We start from the raw sequence: 20,682 nt of genomic DNA on the forward strand, positions 1-20,682 counted from the left end.
GATGACAACATCGCATGTTGTTTACTTGATGTGCTTACACGCCGATAGCTAAGTTAACAACACAGAGATATTTGAAGCAGTTTTACTCACCTAATGCGGTTCCAACACACGATCGTGACCCTTTTTCGATGGGACTGCATTATCCTTAAGAAATAAACGATGTGCAATCCGAAATGCAGGGAACAAACAAAAACACTTGCACAACTCCGTTGATGCTCTGTAAAAATAATCTTCCATCCACTGGTCCCTTAATGCTGTTTCTCTTTTGGTAATCTGTGCAGGGTTGTCTTGCCCTGGCAACCAAAAACACACTTCTTTTGTGACTTTTCGCGACGCTCTCGCTCTGATCAGGCTGTGCTCAGCCTCTCAGTGCTCTGCTATACGGGAGCGCGCGCTCTTCCGGCAGACGTGCCTTAGGACCTATATAAGGAAATTCTGCTCCATCTAACGTCACACAGAGCCATACTCGAAAAAAACTTTCCGAAACTTGTGACAAACCGGAAGAGTTTTTTTTTGGAACAAAAATACTCCTTCAAACGTACAACTTAATTTTTGAAACTTTGTCCATGTTTAGCATGGGAATCCAACTCTTTAACAGTGTAAAAAACTCAGTATGCATGAAATAGCATTTCACCCCCCCTTTAAAGGCTACGCAATAGCTTTCATTTTCACAGTGGACTGTTGTAGTTTCATTCAGAAGTTGATGCACCTCTACAGTTGTAAGATTGTACTTTTTTGTTACAGAATAGTACCAAAACCTTACAGTTGTAAGTATATTAGTAGCATGTAAAATAATTTACGTTGCAATAAGAGATTGCACTTTGCAATTCCTGTAAAACAGCATTTGTATATTTGTGTGTATATTTTATTTGTATTAATTTTTACATAAGTAGTTGAATATTCCTTTTGTAAAACTAGAGAACTTGTTTGACTCAATGTTTTGTAAGTTTGAGCCATGTGTTAATTAAGGTCTGAAATAAAACAGAATGAGAACTTAAATATTCTCTGATTTAGTATGCTTGCTTATCATAGGAAGTCATAAGAAATAACTCATTACAGTAAGGTAGTAGCCTAGTGAGAACAGGGTGTTTGGTGGGGGGGGGGTGGTTCACCATTTTTTCTCTTTTTCATCAAACCGCAGTTTTTGCAAGTTCCCGCAATTTCATCGCATAAGATTGCAAAAAATATTCTGCATATTCCATCGCATTTTTTAAGAAAACCTGCCGCAAAATCAAGAATTTTTGCCCGCAACAATTACAAAAAAAATCCGCTTTTTTCTGGAGGGACTGACTAACTGATCTCTGCTTCATTACAGTTTGCACAATTTTTATTTATATTTTTCGCGATCGCTGATCTGCCTTCAAAACACCTGGGAAAAGAGTTGCACGATAACGTGAGTCATCTCTACGATATACCTATTACAGCATTAGTTCTGGCTTTTGTTCACACAGAGAGCTCATTCCTGAACTGAACCTGGTTATGTTACTAGGTCCCCTACCCGGGATCAAACCCGGGACATGTTTGTGTTCACACTGAAGGCGAACCGGCAATGTTCCGGCAATTTTCCGCGTCCAACGTGCAGTGTGAAAGGGGCGTCTGAAATATCTGTTGTTTGCATGCAGCATGCAAGCATGCAGCAATTCAGTCGGTGTGTTCTAAACATTATATCTGTGAATACTGTGAATCTGTGAATTGTATTGTTTGTTTGGGAGAATAGCAGGGCTCCAAACAAAAAAAATTGAGTAAAGAGCAATTGGCTCCTATTAGAAAAAAATCTTAGGTGCCAAATGAATGCCACAGAATAAATGTGTTTTATGTTTTTTATGTATTTATTTCTTTAATTTTAACTTTTCAATCATACTGGCGTGTTTATATCTCATGTTTTCTTGACTATCAGCATTTTAATTCATCTCGTAGATGACCTGGGAATGAAGGTTCACTTAAAGTGGGCACTAAATGTCTTTTCCAACATGAAATACACATTGTTTATTACACAGAATCTGTACCAATATCATGGACCATAAGCATCACTTGGCCCCTGAGTATAGTTTAGGGTCCTCGTCAATGCATCCTGTAAATGTTGTCATGCACTCTTAAAAATAGTAAGGTGCCTCACTATGCCATAGAATATTTTTTATTTTATTTTTGTCTAAATGGTTTCATAAAGAACCTTTAACATTTGAAGACAATAACAGATTATAAAAAGGTCAGAAAGAGATGGTTCTTTAAAGAGCCTTTGATTGAATGGTTCTTCGTGGAACCAAACATGGTTCTGTGAAGAACCTTTTAAGCACCTTTCTTTTTTAAGAGTGTATGTCTTTAACACTTTCAGTCTGTTTTTCTTAATTAGTAAAATGCAATTTTATAGGAGGAGTTGAATCATGTAGACAACAGGTTAACCCTCTGAGGCCTAGGGGGTTTTGGGGGCCTGAAGTTTTGACATGCCCTGACTTTTTTGCTTTTTTCAGTTGCTTCTAAACATATACATGGCTTAAGTCTGAAAACACTATTCAGTACAAACTGTGCTACAGTAATATGCAAATAGTATGTATGTACATGATTTTGTTTTTGAGAAGTAACATTTTCACTGAAGTCACTGAAATAAGGTCATAAAACACATACAGAATATTTGTTCACATGATTGTTGAACCTGGAGCTTGTAGCCTAGAATTTATGCTTCAAAATGATGTGAAAATCATCTTGTTTATTCACTCACAGAAAACAATAGATTGATTAAAATTTTCTAAGACACTTTTTGTTTGTAAAGGGCATATGCGAGAAGGCATCAACTATCATGAATATCATTGTGATTTACACCTGAGAAGACAAAGGCCTGCATAATGAGATGCATAATGAGCCTTTCAGTCAGCTGTGTGACTGAGAGGCAGGAGTTACAAGAAAGAATGTGTGGACAAAATAAAAAAATATATATATTTTTATGCTTGTAGTTTATTTTGAATATATTTAATTAACCCACAAAATAATTTGAGATTCACTTGCAAGTGCAGCTAAACAGTTTATTAGAAACAATCAAAGCTGACTTTCAAAGCTGAATTTTTAGCATCATTACTCAAGCATATATATATATATATATATATATATATATATATATATATATATATATATACAACTTTGATGCACATAGTCTCAATTCGCGAACATAACAAAATATGTGAATCCAAAACAATCAGGAAAAATGGCATTACATGCACATTTTTAAGTGATAACATGTAAATACATAGGCTTTGTTGACAGTGGCAACCTCAGCAAAAACTTCACTTGCATTTACATTTTTATGGTTGCAAATGCGACCATTTTAGTTGCCGTATGGAGCCCTGGGGAGCATGCACAGTCAACTCTCAAGGGGGCTGACTGTGTGCATTGTGCTCCTGCTGCAAAAAAAACTCTTCTACTGCCGGGTGCACTTGAAGAGTATGCCCATGTTTGTGGTCCTTGTGGATCTAGACCAGCTGTAGTGGAGGCATGGCAGTGATTGAGATTGTGGTGATCACATATGGATCTACCCTTGCCCTTGCCCTTACTCTGCCTTCACCCCTGGATTTAGTGCCGTCTCTTTGGGTTGATAGCATTGATAAAGAAGAGATTAATAGCATTGATAAAGAAAAGATTGAGGACTCGTCACCTCAATCTCTTGCATATGAGCAGACTGTATTTAGATAGCATGTTTATTTCTGCTCTCACCACATCGGGGCTCTCACACATGATTTATGTGTGGATTGTTTGTGAGCGGAGCATGCAAAGTCAGCTCTTGAGGGAGCTGGCTATGCTCATTCATAAGAGTCCAGATGTGTACTAGTCTGGAATGTTTAGCTCCCATTGGTATTTTTTCTTGAGGCTATTTCTTCTTGGGGGAAGAAAGTCTTATGCAATATAGACAATGGCTCATATATTTTTTAGGCAATGGAGCCTAATGCAATTTAATCTTAAAATACTAAGTACAAAAATAAAGGTATAGATGGGGAACAAAAAGTGATCACTGTCATTCCAGACCTGTCTTTAATTAAAGTCAGTAAGTACTGTATATAATAAGTTGTAGATCAACCACATGGATCTGACTCACAACACATCTGTTGCCTGCAGTTTTTTTTCTGGCCAGTTGCCTTTTTATCTTCTTCTGTCTGTGTAATAGTTCTTGTTTTTTTGTATGTGTTGCAGCTGCTCTCCGAGAGCCAGATTAACATGGTGAAGGTTGTCAACTCTGTGAGTGATGCTCTAAATGCCATGGAGAAGGAAACTGGAGGTCTGAAGGCCAGGGTGAAGGCTGACCTGCAGAGGGCGCCAGTCAGAGGAGTTCGCCTTAAAGGCTGTGCTAATGGTAGGGGATTTATCTCCTTCGTTTATGTTTGGGGTCTTACCTCTGTGTCCATTGTCCATTTGATCTACTATACAGTTTTTAAAAGTTTGGGGTTGATTAGATTTTTTTGACATCACCTCAGAATCACAAGCACTTATGTCCCCCAAGCAGAGGTGCTCTGATCTTCCTCTCATTGTTAACTCATTAATTCTCAATCCAAAGAACATCAGACAAGTTCATGAAAAACTGTTTAAAAAAGCGCACATAACTATTGTCTTCTTTTTGATCCCCACTGATATGAATTCTCATTAGACAAGACGCTGGAAGCTGAAGGAAAATGTCTGTGCTTAAATTTTGCTCTTGGGAGGCCTAATGTGTCTGAAAGCTTTTACTTTTAAGGCCCTGATGTCTTCGCTGGAGCCACAGGTGTGGCTGGTAATGAACCTCTGTGTGGAGCGGATACTTGTATGCAAGTGTGTGCCAGTGAAAGGCAGAGTATGTTCTGTAATCAGGGGAAAGGATCACTCTTTTGGGAACAGAGACCAGTAAACTGTGAAGCACCAGCTGCCTTGGAAAAACCTGTCTAACTTATAGCGATATGCCTTTGGTCATTAAATTAGCCTTGGAATAGTTTAGCTACTTAGCTATTTGATATCTTGTAAATATCTGTTGATCTAGTCTTTGAGGTTTTTGTTTGACTCTCTTTTTCTCTCCCTCACTCTCTTTCAAGGCTCTCGTCCACGGGACTGTAGTGATATATATGCTAGCGGTCAGAGAGAAGATGGCATCTACTCTGTTTTTCCCACTCATTACCCTGCCGGCTTTCAGGTCTACTGTGATATGAGCACAGACGGAGGTGGCTGGACGGTGAGTCACATTAACACATTAACACATGCACGTTAGTTTGTGTGAGTTTGTGGTACTATGCAGCTTCTAAAGAGTGATTTATTGGTATTGTTGGTATCGCACCAATGTAAGGGTTTCATTTTAATTTAAACGTGCTTGAAATGGGGGAAAAGAAGAGAAGATTAGTGTGGTTCAAGGGTCTTATTCTCAGTCGCTTATGGATTTACACACATGGGGAAGAACGGTCTCCACAATGAAAAGATGTGATGTTGGATTGTCATGTTGATTGACAAGTAACCTGAATATTAAGGTAGGCATGTTCTTAATTTTTTAAGGTGGTTAGGACTTGGTGGTCATTGTACTGAGTTGGCAATTCAGTGATTTGAAGGAGCAGCAGATCCTCCCAAAAAAAGCACAAATAACCATTACCTCATATATACTTGCCAACACAAACCTAAGAGATTTACCCCAAAATTTAAATGCTGTCATCATTTGATGTTGTTCCAAACCTATATGATCTTTTTTTTTTCTCTATACATTGAAAGTCAATGGGGGCCAGTGTTGTTTGGACCCCCGTGTTCTTCATCAGTCAGAATATCTTCATTCGTGTTCTGCAGGAGAATGACATACATATAGATTTTGAACAACATGAAGGCATGAAAATTATGAAAATTGTCACTATCCCTTCAAAAGATTGCAAAAGACATAAAATCAGGTATCGAACGACATATGCGAGTAAATAACAGGAGTTTATTTTTTTGGTGTGAACTATCCGTTTAACAAGGGGCAATGCATACACAGATTTCCCAAACCAAAACAGATCATTATTTTTTTTTTATCCATCAAATTTCAAGCTGTCTGCTTTGCTTCTCTCGATTTTAAATTAAATTTTAAAACCCAGATTTTAAAACCCAGTCAAATGTGACTTTTGATATCATAAAAAATTGTATGCATCTAATCTCTCCAACCATGTACTGTGGCACTAATCCATTGTCTTGTTTAGTAATGACATGTAGATATACTGCTGTCTTTATTGAGGTTCTTAACAACAAGAGTCTCAAAGTTATTGTCATATTTAGCTGCTTAAAATGATGAAAAGCGTTGTGAAAGCTCTTAGTGAGATTGATATGATGATAACGATATGATGATGCTGAGGGTCATTATTATGATTACTCTCTGTCTCCCAGCGTAGGATTGAATCCTGCTGAATACGGAGGCGGTCCTTTCCTGAACTTTTCCTCAGAGATCAATAACATCTGCATGCATGCAGTAGCACATTCTGAAGTTAATTGTCTATATTTAACTATGAACTCACAGAACGGCAGAATATTACGTTTTTTAAGGACGTGCGAATGTGAGAGAGAAACAATAGGAAAGACAGTTTCTTCAGTTGTGACAACAGCACAGATGGTTTCTCTGTGCCCCATTCCAGCAATCAGTAAGTGTGCATGGGCATATTTTAGCGTACTGTATCAGTGACATCATAGAGGCTGTAGATACAATGAAAGAGATAGAAAGTTATTGAGAGGAAATGGCTTGAGGCGAAAGAGGGTGTATGCAGTCTGTCAGGCTATTAGTTCTTCACAACTGTCCTACTTTCTTTTGCTCAAGAGACTGTTGCAACTAGAAAAGAATACACCCACAGTCATAGTGTGGGTGGGGTGGGGGTTGTACTGGTGTTTGTGTATATTGAGGGGAGACAATGAAATGAAATGAGCAAAAGAGGTGAAGAACAAGAAGAGTGAATGAAGAGATTCAGATACACTACCCTTTTTTGGGTAAAATAAATTAATACTTATATTAACCTAGGAGACATTAAATTGGTCAAAAGCAACAGTGAACACATTAAAAAAGTTAACAGTTTAGTCATTTGTGGATTAATGCGTATTAGGGACATGAACCGTTTAAAATGATTCAGTTCGATTTGGTGAACTGGTTCAAAAAGATCCAGTTACATCGAATGATTCGTTCGCAAACCGGATATCACAAACTGCTTTGTTTTGAACTCTCTCTCACAACAGACACAGAACAGAAGACAATTCTGAATAAAGTCGTAGTTTTTGCTATTTTTGGACCAAAATGTATTTTCGATGCTTTAAAAAATTCTAACTGACCCTAAGATGTCACATGGACTACTCTGATGATGTTTTTCTTACCTTTCTGGACATGGACAGTAGACCGTTCACACAGCTCCAATGGAGGGACTGAGAGCTCTCGGACTAAATCTAAAATATCTTAAACTGTGTTCCAAAGATAAACGGAGGTCTTACGGGTTTGGAACAACACGAGGGTAAGTTATTAATGACATAATTTTGCTTTTTGGGTGAACTAACCCTTTAATAAGAGGCTTCTTTCAAACACATTAAAAAAATCTTACAGAACCTAAACTTTTTTTCTTTTTTTTATGTTAACCAGTGGTCTCCAAACTCAGTCCTGGAGGGCCAGTGTCCTGGTAGAGTTCAGCTCCAACTTGCCTCAACACTCCTGCCTGGAAGTTTCTAGTATGCCATGATTAGCTGGTTCAGATGTGTTTAATTTGGAGCTAAACTTTGCAGGACACCAGCCATCCAGGACAGAGTTTGGAGACCTCTGGATAATTCAGAATAAAATCATTTACAGTCGTTGTATCAGACTTTTGGACATCAGAGTTTATAGCCAATTTACGTATATGTGGTCTTAAGTGTCAGTTTTTCAAAATTTAGACTTATACATCATCTGAAAGATGTGTAAGTAAGCTATCCACGGAAGTATGTTTTATTAGGATTAGACAATATTTGGCCAAGATACAACTATTATATATAAAAATCTGGAATCTGAGGTTCTAAAAAATCTAATACTGAGGAATTCGCCTTTGAAGTTGTCAAAACAAATTCTTAGGAATGCATATTACTAATCAAAAAATATATTTTTTTACATATTTGCAGTAGAAAATTTACAAAATATATTAAAGGAAAATGATCTCCGAAGTCCGCTACTCGATACGTAAATGATCGCTGCACTGCTGCAGACGCACTGCTCCTGGAACGCACTGACGGACCGCAACCGCGTGAACGCTGGAAGTCGTTAACATGGGTGCGTAAAATAATACGAAGCAGTTTGTGATGCATTTTGGAAACAGGAAACAGCCCCTGGTCTAATGCACCACCTGGCTTGAGAAACCCGTTCTAAAAGACTTACTTTTAGTCATTATTCTATTTGGGTAGCACACATATTCTGAATGCATTTGGCAGAATTCAAATGAGCCATTTTAATCTAGATTAATCTAGATTAATTCCAAGATTACAGTGGGATTAATCTAGATTAAAAAAAATGTATCTATGCCCACCACTAATATACAAATATATATATATACTTATACAATCTTGGTAAGGTTTTAAATTCCTGCCACCAAGATGCTCCTCTGTCAGTCAAAGATTATGGAAAGTGAAACATAAATCTGAAGGGGTGGTCGGATTTATTGAGGCACTTCAAAATATTAATTTGAAGCTTCTTTCTTTTCAGATTCTTACAGCTTTATCATAATAGGCTGTTTATTAACTTATTGGGAGAAAACCGGTAATTTCTATGTGAAATTGGACATTTGAGCTCTCCCATATAGTCAAAATGGCATGATCAATAACACCCTGTGAATATTCGACTGTTACATTGGTAGTAAAATCGGCTCCTCGAATCAAAGTATCGATTCGTCGACTATTCGGGGTCACCCCTAATATATATATATATATATATATATATATATATATATATATATATATATATATATATATATATATATATATATATATATATATATATATAATGCTCAAGAAAGTAAGGCATTAGTTTCTGACATGGAAGTTGGCTTAAAAATATCGGTCTAAAGACATTAATTTCTTCAAATTGTCAACAACAGAAAAATGTGTATGCAATAATGTGGCAACTGAAACATTTTCCTAAAGTGCTCTTATAAAAACCTAGAAATTGAGATTAAAATAGATCACGTATGATCTAAAATGGCTTCTTCTTTTCTTTTTTTCTATGAACTCATAATGACCTTTTTTTCCGTTCTCGGCTTTCATTTACTGTAACTCTGAATACATCTTTTGTTTAGTTAACTGTGTGTATACAGAAATAAGCCGTAATTGCGGGCTTGATCTTCTGCTTTTGTTCCAGCACTATCATTTGTGATTTTCAGTACAAAAATGGGTCATCCTTTTTCACCGCTTTAAGCTTAAACAGCCATCCAAAACACACACCACCTTCCTATTACAGACTGCACATCCACAGTCACTACACACTGGGAATTTAGGACGAATCCCACCCACTCTTTACCATTTTTTTGGACATCTAGTAATTGATTGCATGTATTCCGAAAGTCTGTCCAAGATGATGTAAGCTTACAGTGAAGTTTGCCACCGCTACAACAGATGGAAACTGAAATGGAAGAATTTTTAGCCTGAGCCACTTTGAGCCTGTGCAGTGACCTACAGCTTTGCTTAATATCAGAATTAGACCTCTCAGTCCTTTTGTTCTTTACTATGTATTTCCCTCGTCCCTTGGTTGCCTCTTGTTTTCATTTCAGCAGGGAGCATGACAGGGAAAAGAGAAAACACTTCTTTCTGCCAGACACTGTGAGCTCCTATAAATAGGAATGAGACTTTTTTCCTCAGCATTAATGCTAAACGGAGAGAGAGGAAAGGAGCAGAGATGCAGGGAGGGCATGCAGGTAAAAAAAAAAAAAAAAAAAGTTTCTGCAACTCTGATATTCTTTTTTGGGTAGAACCAAGCATAACATGGCCATGCACACACGCACCTAAGGCATTGACAGATGTAAGAATAGAGGTGTCAGTCAAGAAATATGTTTAATATCTTCTCTTTTGACTTGATCATACATTACAGGCTCATTCTTTCTATCTCGTTCTTTATCCCTCTGTTTCTCTCATACACACATATTGCATAAGCACACACATCTACGCATTCATGCATGCATGCAAAAAAAACAACAAAAAAAAACAAACAAACTCACATGCATTATCACCTGTGATGGCAATATTCTGTATTCCATTCCTGACCCACGCTCTGCAACAGGATAATGTATTCCACTATTATTATTTTATCTGCTAAAAGGATACTAAAAATGAGCGCTATATAAATCATTTATGGGAGCAGATCTATTAGAGTGCTACGTGATCTGGCATTATCAAATGGTGCTTTTATCAAAAGTACCCACAACTCCTCTCTGAAATATTAAAATAGCACTAAGACCTGAAATGTAAAAGTTTTAGATTGAAACTCAATTTGTGGACTCAATGGGGTAAGGTGGGGATGCACTTGGAATGCAACTTGTTTTTCTTCCCTTTTTGCAAAAAAATATTGTATTGCTCATTCATGTTTCATTGTACAATTGTATATTTAAAAATGCCTGTTAAATAATTGCACAGAGCGAAGGCTGTGCCATAGGTTTGTAGCTGCAATAAGATAAAGTAAGCCTCTATTTTTGTCTGGAAAAGATTAGTTGCAGAATTGACCTTTTGGAAATGATCAACTTTAATGGTAGATATGTTTGTATGTGTAGTGTAAACTGTTTATTTTTTCATGTTTGGGAGTACACGCATAGAGATTACCCTCCAAGAAATGGAATCAAGCTATGTATTTTACAATGAAATTTTCTACATTAATATTAGTGAATGTATTAGGCACTATGAAAAAACTACAAACAGTAGTTCCTGTTATGCTTTTTATTTTTTCACTTTACTTTTAATTAGGTTTATTAATAATTTACAGCCATTTTAAATCTTGTTAAATATATAATATAGCCTACTTTTTTTCTTTTAAAGCCATTTTGAAATCAGACATTGCATTACCATGTAAATGGCACATCAAAATCATGTTACAAAATGTTTTCAGTCATGAATTATAAAAAATTAGGTTTGTATCATGCACATTCAAGTCTATCTTCAAAAACGTGAGTGACAGTTAACAGGTCAATATGAACTTTTGTTTGTTAACTATTATTATTATTATTATTATTATTAATAATAATAATAATTTACGGCATTCATTAATCTGAATATATGTAGAAATTAACATAAGGATTCATTTAAAAATTTTAATTTGTTGTTTCATGTTCATTCCTGTTTATTTAAAAAAAAATATTCTGAATAATTTTCACTATTTTTTGTGTCTTGTTTAATTTCAATTTAAAAATATAACCTACTATTTTTATTCATAGTCTAGTTAGTTCATGAAGCATCAGTTAAGGTTACCTTCTACAATTTTTACTGTTTACATTTAAAAATGTATTTGTATATGTAGAAATGACCATTAATCAAGGTCACTTTTTTATTACAATGTTAATGTATGCAACCTTATGGTAAAATGTTACTGAATCAGGTTACACCCTTACTCTCTCTCTCTCTCTATCTCTCTCTCTCTCTCTCTCTGACACACACACACACACACACACACACACACACACATTTTTGTGTCTTTCTGTGAGATATGTGTAGTAATGATGGGCAGTGACAGTCTCTAAATCTTCAGATTAAACATCAAACATGATTCTGCCTCTCCCAATTGATCACTCCATACGAATCCAGTAATTCCCCTGTCCAGAGCAGGAAAAGAAAGATGGTTAAGGAGAACAGAAGGAGAGAGAAAGAGTGATAAATTGTAAGAATCAGTGAGAGAGGAAAAAGAGGAACAGTCAAATAAAGGAGGAGAATGGGAACAATGAAAGAGGGGTGAGCAAGCTGAGAACAAAAGAGTGGCTTTTAAGACCCAGCATCATAAGTGTGCTGAAACTGCATATGTTCCCATCCCTGCTGGCTGAGTTCTTACACCTCCTTGCGAATGTGATCATGTCAGAGAAACATTAAGCTGTATCATTTCCTTGCCGCATTCATTTATTCTCCTTCTGTATCCGTCTGGATCTCTCTGTCTCTCGCCTTCATAGCATGAGTCGTTAGTGACGATGACTATTGCGATCCTGACTATAACCAGACATCTGTTTTGAGTGTCTTGTAGACAAGGGATCCTGCCCTCATGATGTAATCAGCCTCACTGTCAATCACAGATTAAATACTGATTGTTGCATAGTGTAGAAAACCTGAAAGTTGATTTAAGGTTATCTGCTCATGTTTTCTTGTATTGAGGTCTCCACACAGTAATGGTATGATATAGGGGATAATGTACAGTCAGGTGTCATCATCTCAAAATAAAGCCTGGCAGGGGGATCAGGGGGATTATTTTGAAATAATGGCCAACTAATTACCAGACAGGGGCATCATGCTCTGTTGTTTTTAGTCCTGGCTCACTTTGTTGTATTTCAAACCTATCTGTCTTTTCATTTTAATTCTGCCTTTTCACGTTCAAATTTAAATAGCATTTTGCATCATATTTGTTGCCTTAACTCTAATTGTGGCCGCGAATCTGACAAAGTTGCATTATCATTTATTTTTTTTTAATTGGTATAACTTTTTTGCCACAAGCATGCATTTTATATAAGCAATTTCACAGAAGTGTTTGTGCAATTTCTGGTTATCGCATGTTAAAAGCAAATAATTTAGCATCCTTTTTTTTTTTTTTTTAATATGATATTTATATCGAATGCAATTAAATAATTGTAGCTTAAGTGTCCAAATGCTTTTTGGGGCTATTGTAGGTCATTTTCATAGCTATTTCTGCAGGAACAGTTTTACGCACAGGCTTGCCTGAGCTGCAGCCTAGGGGCCCCACATGTGCAGGGGCCTCTGATTGGCATCTATGCAACCAATAAATAAATTACTACTTAGAAAGAGTAGATATTTATTCATTGATCTAATCACTTGATTCTGCTCTCAAAATGCACAAGAAGTATGCATTTCAGTTTAAAATGAACAAAATTTCCTGGTCCCACTTTATATTAGGTGGCCTTAACTACTATGTACTTACATAAAGAAATAAGTACAATGTACTTATTGTTTTCATATTGTATTGTAAAACACTTTTGCTGCTATTGAGGTGGATAGGGGTAAGGTCAGGGGGAGGGTTGGAGGTATGGGTAAGTTTAAGGGCGGATTAAGGTGTAAAGTATGGGTCAACAGTGTAATTATAAATGTTATTACAGAAATTAAATACAGATGTAATTACATGTAGTTTTTTTAAATATAAGTACAATGTAAAAACATGTATGTACACAATAACTACATTGTACTAAATTATTAATAAAAATGTAAGTACATAGTAGTTAAGGCCCCTCAATATAAAGTGGGTCCAATTTCCTTTTACCTGCATGACCCCTAGACTAGAGGAACCAATGTCCACCCATCACAGTCTCACAAAATCCTGTGGGGACACTGGGAATGTAGGGAAAACACTGTAAGATTGGATGTGTGTGTGCCAGTTCACCTTACTAAATACATTTCTCCAGTAAAGAATAATGATTAAGGAGAGGCATCACACAATGAGCTGCCTAGGGGCCCCTAACCACTTTAATCCACCCCTGGGCTTCTGTTGTAGTCATTGTAGGATTAAACCAGTCAAATTTGGGGGGAGATCTGTTCCATTTCTTCAGTTGAGAAATGTTCCGCGGTGCAAAAATAAGTTATTAAAAATGCAGGATTTTTTTTTCTGTAATTAATTAATCTTAGTTAACGCGTTATTTTTTGTGTAATTAATTAATCTCAATTAATGCGTTAAAGTCCCGGCCCTAATAAATATATATTCTGGGAAAATTACAATGTTTTCTGACCATAGACCTAAACCTGTTGTAGGGGACTCTAACACAATATTAGGACACAAAACATATGCCCTGCTCTTTAACAATGTCTTTACTAACTCAGGGCTTTAAACGTGTAAGTTTCATTGTTGCAGGGTCTGAATGGTCTCAGATTTCTTAAAAAATATCTTAATTTGAATTTCAAAGATGAACGATAGTCTTATGGGTTTGAAACGACATGAGGGTGAGTAATTAAGGACAGACAGAATTTTTATTTTGGGGTGAACTATCCCTCGATGAACATCATTCTCTCTGTAGCTGTGTGAAATGGAAGAAAGAAAGAAAAAAAAAACAAGAGAATAATTATTTAAACCAAATGTAATCATTTGAAATCCCAAGTCTTACTAATAAAAAATAAATATTTATAGTTTTAGTTTTTAAATAATCATTGCTTTACAAGTGAATGCAATATGCAACCTGGATTCTCACAATTCAAGTGAGACTGATTTCTGGTCTACAATTAACTGTGAACATAAGTAACATAGACAGATGGTAGTGTAAGGAATTCATTTTAAATTCAATTAATTTTATTATTATTATTTATTTTTATTTTTTATTTTTATTAAAGACAGGTAAACCCCTATGATAAATGAAAAGTTATCTAAATTCTATCTATTTTATTGGTCACAGCTATTAATGAAAGTATAATTAATAAATAATAATTCACCTTACACAAATTATAATTTTAACCATGAAGTCATGACTTCTGAATTTTTAATGAATGGAATCAACTCAGAACTTTAAAAGCGCAGACTTGATTTTTCAGTTTTATTTTCTGAGGCATATAAAAGGAATAACCCAAGCCCTCCTTGAGCAAGGACTAATCGTTTTCACTGTTTTTCACATGCAAGAAAAAAAGGTATTGATTTCAAAAAGGCTCTGTACTGAAGAACCACACAGAACAGGCGCCACCACAGTGATGCCCTCAGCTGCCATAACCCTTTGGTGGTAACTTTAATTAAAAGAGAATCTTTAATTAGTGTAGTTGGCAGCGACTGACATTTTGGTTGCAGTTTGTCATTTGCAGTGAAATGGCACAGTCATGACACGAAGACCACAGGCTGAGATTCACAGATCACTGCACTGTTAGGGTTTCAGATCAATTACTGTAAACATCAGGGTGTGAAGAGGATAATAACACAGTGGGTATAGAAAAGAATCACCCACCTTTAGAAATAGTCAATTTTTCACCCCCTTTAAAGATAGTCAATATAAATATATACTTTTTTTTCTTTGCTGCCTGAAATGAGGACGGACACAATTTTTGTTTTATCTAGCTGTATTTACTCTGTGCAACTTATATATACAACTTATATAAGTGAAAGAAACTAAATCAGTTTTGTTGTATGCTTGGGGTCATTGTCATGTTGGAAGGTAAACCTTCTTTCCCATTGACAAATGGGGGAGGGTAGATTTTCCTCAAGAATTTGATGTTTGTTTTGGCCCATACATTTTCATACAAGCGCTCCATAACAGGACATCACCACCTCCATGCTTTACTGTGGGAATTCTGTAATTTGGAAGGTGAGCTGTATTAAATTTCCACCAGACATATTGCTTGGTGTTGAGGCCAAATAGTTCAACTTTAGTCTCATCTGCCTCAGAATCTTCAAACTGCGTTTTGGCAAAGTTCAGTCATGAACTCATGAACGTATTCTTTTTAGACATTTTTTTTAAATCATTTTGTAAAATTAGCTCCGGGACAACCCCCACCAACCCAGCCAGAGCCACCCACAAATAGTCTACAAACAAAGCATCAGGCTGTCTTTGAGTTCAGATGAACAACGGTTAAGGTTACTCATTAGGCTACAGAAGAATACCATAATTCCTCTGTCCAATTAGGCCGTTGCCTTGTCACGCCAGCGGGGTCTGTGCTAACAGGGCTTCCAGCAGGTGAATCGGTCATGCTATTATCAACATAACTACACAATCTCTTAGTACAGTGCTTCTCAAACCTGTAAAAAATGTATTAAACTCTCTTGTGTTCTTTTTGCCATGGTGGCTATATGATGTAAACTGCAGAATGGATTTCAATGACTTCGCGTGCAGATCAACAGCCTCCAACATTTATATTTTTTCAAAAGAATCTTTGAGTTAACGTACTAAACACCACAACACCCACACATTGATGCTCATGACAAGAATAGCATGTATAGCATGTATCTTTATTGAAGTGAATTTCTGTCATGCATGAATGAATGATATTTTTGTAATTTTAAATATAATAATCCACTATGACCACATTACACCAAACTGAAATTGCATGTCAAAATAACACATTGTCAATATTTTCTTTAGACCCCCGTGAAATTTCACAAATCACGTTTTCAGGGGAGCCCATGTATTATTAAGGGGAGCCTAGCTTACAGTATGAAAACAATAATGTCTATGGAGAGTCTCCACAAGGATAGTGAACCTGACAAGTGTGTGTGAGCATGTGTGTATAGGGTTATAGAAAACACAGTTTGTACATTATAAAAACCATTATGCCTATGGAGAGTCCCCACAAGAATAGTGAACCTATAAGAATAGTGTGTGTGTGTGTGTGTGTGTTTGTGTGTTTTAAATTATCCCTTTAAATATATGGGGAAACTAACCACAAACATTTTAGGTAAAAGTTTCACATTTCAAATTAAAGCCATTCTTCTTTTTTTGTATCTGTTGAAGAGGGATAGCTGCATTCATGAAAGCTGTTGGTGACAGGGACGGTGAGAAAGAGGTCAACCGATTCTGATTTCACCTTTAATATTACCTCTATCTCTCTCTCACTGTCTGTTTCTCTGCCTCAGCTGACACTGTTGTTAGACAGTGATGGTCAATGCCCCTTTGACTTTCATTACTTGCCTGCCTTCAATCTGTTGAGAAAAGGGAAGATAACACACAGGCATGATTGTAAGTATGTGTGTGTGTGTGTGTGTGTGTGTGTGTGTGTGTGTGTGTGTGTGTGTGTGTGTGTGTGTGCTTGTGCGGATGCATGTGTGATTTCAACATTGACAGTGGTGTCTTCCTCAGTTCTGTGGAGGCATTGTTGATCTCCCAGGAGCCTTCAGGGCAGCTACAGGGTGGGAGTGATATGGGAAAAAGCGAAACCTTTAAGATGACTGACAACTGTCATCCCGTACTGGATCAACCCCTTTCCCTCCCCATCTCTCATCTCTACTGAATTTCAAAAGAAAACAAAGTCCACCTGATTATGACTTCAGCTGACCAGACATTATAGTTTGATAGGAGAAATGAAACGAGTTAAGCGCATTGTGGTTTTCTAGACTTTTACAGAGTAATTAATGCAGAGTACACTGCAAATTAGTTGGTAAAAGGCTTCAAACATGTTTTTCAATACATAAATCAAATTAAAGTAATTATCAGTTTTGCAAACATGCCATTTACCCAGAGGTATTACAGATAATGCAGAAGAACAAACACAGACCCCTGAGTGTTGTTTTTGATTACAATATTGCACTGACTTCCCTTCTGTGCCATAAAAAATAAATAAATAAATACAAATTCTCACGCAGACACAGATAAAACTAGAGTCAGCGATTTTGACAGACTCATTATGCTGGCACATTTGATCTCTTTTATTCTGTGCATGTCCAGTATTGCACTTTCTTAAGACCCATCGTCTTTAATGTCCTTCTTGCTTAACTCTGAACTCTAATTCAACTTTCCTCCTCTTCTGCTTGTTGTACACTGGCAAAATGCTTTTGAACTTCACTGTAAATTTTTTTTTTTTTTTATCTTTCAACATCCTTTTATCCAATCATTCAGATTTTATGTTTGGGTTAACACTGGTTTTCAGTTGTTTAAAACGTTTTTAGCAGCAATTTAATGCAAAAGGGGCACAGCTCAAATATTGAGACATTGTGATGATCAGGTTCTTTTTTCAATTCTTTTTTCATTTTTTTTTTTTTGGTAATTCAAAGTGATTTAAACTAGTCATATAGTTTGATAGAAGTGCATGATGGAAGTGCACTCAAACTTTTGGATGGCACTGTACAGTATGTGATTGTGTCTATACGCAAATGGATTATGAGCTCTGTAAGTCCTACTCTTCTGAGTCAGTCTTGACTAGATCAAGATTTCATACTCTATTAAATGCTATTATCCTTAAGATCACAATACGGAGCTGTTCCATCATTATGTTTGTTCAGGCCTCATATCAGAGAGAGTTTAATCTTTCACTCTTATTGTGGATGTACTCTGAGGAAGAGCGCTAAAATCACACAGTAGGCCTACTTTTATTCAAAAGCACAAGCTCACACACATACATCATACGCTAGAACACAAAAGGACATTTTCCTGATCTTCAGATGTTAAAAAGCTTAATATCATGCAACCCACTATTAAGGTTTTGACACAAATTTGTTGTTAATTATTATTTTGTTTCTGCTTTTTTGTCAGGTAATCCAGCGGAGGGAGGATGGGTCTGTGAACTTCTTCAGGGAGTGGGACTCCTACAGGGAAGGATTTGGCAAAATCACTGGAGAGTACTGGCTTGGTAAGTTGTGTATTTGTGTTGTGTCCTTGAGAAAGAATTTGAGCGTAAACAGATTTTTTTAAATTATCAGTGTAAAAAGCTGCCAACACCTCTCGACCATAGACACCTAGACAATTACTCCCATTCCTAGGTGTTTCCACACATCTGTGCAGTCACATGTCAGTCCACCCATCTGTCATTATAATTCAAATTGCAATGATCTGTTGTGTTTGCTACCTCATTTCAAATTAAATAAGTAATTTCTGAATGGTGCACCCTATAGACCTTTCAGACCTGCAGAGAGTCAAACAGTCAACCGTATGTCACAGATCTGTAAAAGGTTGATTGTGCTATAATGGCAGCCTGATTGTGTATCATCCCTTAAACATATTTATTTGTTGGTCCAACCTAGAAACTGAAATTCACTGAATTAGAGCGCTAATCATCTATCTCCACATGATCTGTGGATGTGCAGCAGCAACTCTTTCCCTCTGCTTTTCTTCCACTCCATGTAGCAAGCGGGAATCAAATCAACAAGTAAGCCCAAATTGCCATGTTTACCGTTTTTGCGAGCTAAAATGGTTTTTGACAGCCAAAGCGCTATAATCATGCTCTTAACCTGCAGAGAGGTTTAAACTAGAATCATTATTGTGTGTGTTGGTCTGCGTGAGTGTTTTTGTTCCTGTGTTCGCTTAATGAGATGAGCAGTGGCTACTGGCTTGTTGTTCTCTGCTAAGATAAAGAGAGAGAGAGGATGTACAGGGAATTTAAAGGACATACCTCAAACACACACTCACACACACAATGTGTGAGGTCATAAATTGGTGCAACGGATGCAGGATGACAGATGGATGTGGCATCAGTCAGACCCATGGGGGCGTCTTGAAAATACAGTTGTTTCGAATGCTGCCACCCCACGTCTGCTGATGTGGCCACTTGCGCTCCAGGGCATACTTATACATGGAAATAGATTCTCATTGTCTTTTCAATGTTAAGCAGATTATCATCAAAGAGACATACAGTTTGCTTTATTCAAGTGTGAACTTACATACCCTGTTTCTCTGCACAAACTCTGTTAGCTGCATTGCAGAAGGCTGGCAGTCATTGCCGTTTTTATAGTGTCCTGTTCTGCTTACGCGCACAGGCTGAGAGAGGGACAAGAGTAGGTGTTATTATAGTCTCCATAGTGGCTGTGTATAGCTTCTCACTCTCATGGACATTGTTTACCCTTGAGATTTAGATAAAGCTTACATCGTGTTCCTTTTAACCAGTTTTCCTTTTAACCTGTTTTAACCAGTCAAATTCCCTCATGACTTTCCCTCATAATTTTTCTTCCTCATCCTTGACCCTTTGTTTCATCAAACACTTCCACTGAAGGCTCATCAGAGTTATGGTGATGGCAGAGGCTGCTCTTGTTGAGTGAAATGGGGCTACTGTTGTGATATACAGTGGTTGAATTTTGAAAAATAGAGCTTCCCATCCCATTTCAGTCTAGGGCTGCAATCTTTGTCAAGTTACAAAACTGCTTGAGCTCAAAAGTACTGGTCTACCAATATTTTAGAAGCTGACTTTTGATATTGATGTACTGTTGTTTTTTGCTTTTTAGTTTTTTTGGCAGCATACACTCTAGAATTGGAGTTAAAAGTCTATTGCTTGTAGCATAGCAGTACCTCGATTGCACTGATTTTATGCACTGAAAAAAATCAGGAGTCATATACCTCCTTTCATTAACCTGAGTTATGTTATCATACCATCATTAATTCAAATTACTTCAAAAGACACAATCTTTTTTTAAACTTTTTTTTTTTTTTTTTATAAGCGATAAGCACAAAGCCTGGCAGCATCATACTCAACAAAGGACAGGAGGCAAGGATTGTGAAGTCATTCAGTTCTCTTTCATCTTTGTAGTTTATCTGATATGGTCAATAGAAATGTGGGAGAGAAAGATGAAATGAAAGAGGTCATACGTCAAATCAAAGAAAAATTTGTGTTTTTCTTTATTTTATTTTTTTTATGGACCCAGAGAGCACAGAAAAAAAAAAAGAAAGAAAGTGCACATTGAGTCAAGTACTTACTTACTCAATGTACACATGCTTAAGGTTTCACGCAGACATTCCATCTATGAGTCAGATAGCTTGAACATCCGTATAAGTAAAAGATAATGTACATCCAGCCGGTTGTTATCTCAGAATAAACCGTGACAGGGTGATCAGGACATGTATCAGCCTAAAGGGGTTTATTCTGAAATAACAACTGGCTGGATGTACATACATTATCCCGCATATTACACTGCTACTTGCCACATAA

The 20,682-nt window shown here is 36.7% G+C and overlaps 1 protein-coding gene across 1 annotated transcript in view; it reads left to right on the top strand.

The window, feature by feature from the left end:
* The window catches only part of LOC128005971 (fibrinogen C domain-containing protein 1), an 80,553-nt gene that overhangs the window by 33,075 nt on the left and 26,796 nt on the right, over positions 1-20,682 (top strand). Inside the window, exons 3-5 of the mRNA XM_052592708.1 lie at positions 4,177-4,336; positions 5,046-5,182; positions 18,300-18,396. Coding sequence (XP_052448668.1) covers positions 4,177-4,336; positions 5,046-5,182; positions 18,300-18,396 — 394 coding nt within the window. The remainder of the gene's footprint in view (positions 1-4,176; positions 4,337-5,045; positions 5,183-18,299; positions 18,397-20,682) is intronic.

This window comes from Carassius gibelio, chromosome A5 (assembly GCF_023724105.1).
Source record: "Carassius gibelio isolate Cgi1373 ecotype wild population from Czech Republic chromosome A5, carGib1.2-hapl.c, whole genome shotgun sequence".
Classification (NCBI taxonomy): Eukaryota; Metazoa; Chordata; class Actinopteri; order Cypriniformes; family Cyprinidae; genus Carassius; species Carassius gibelio.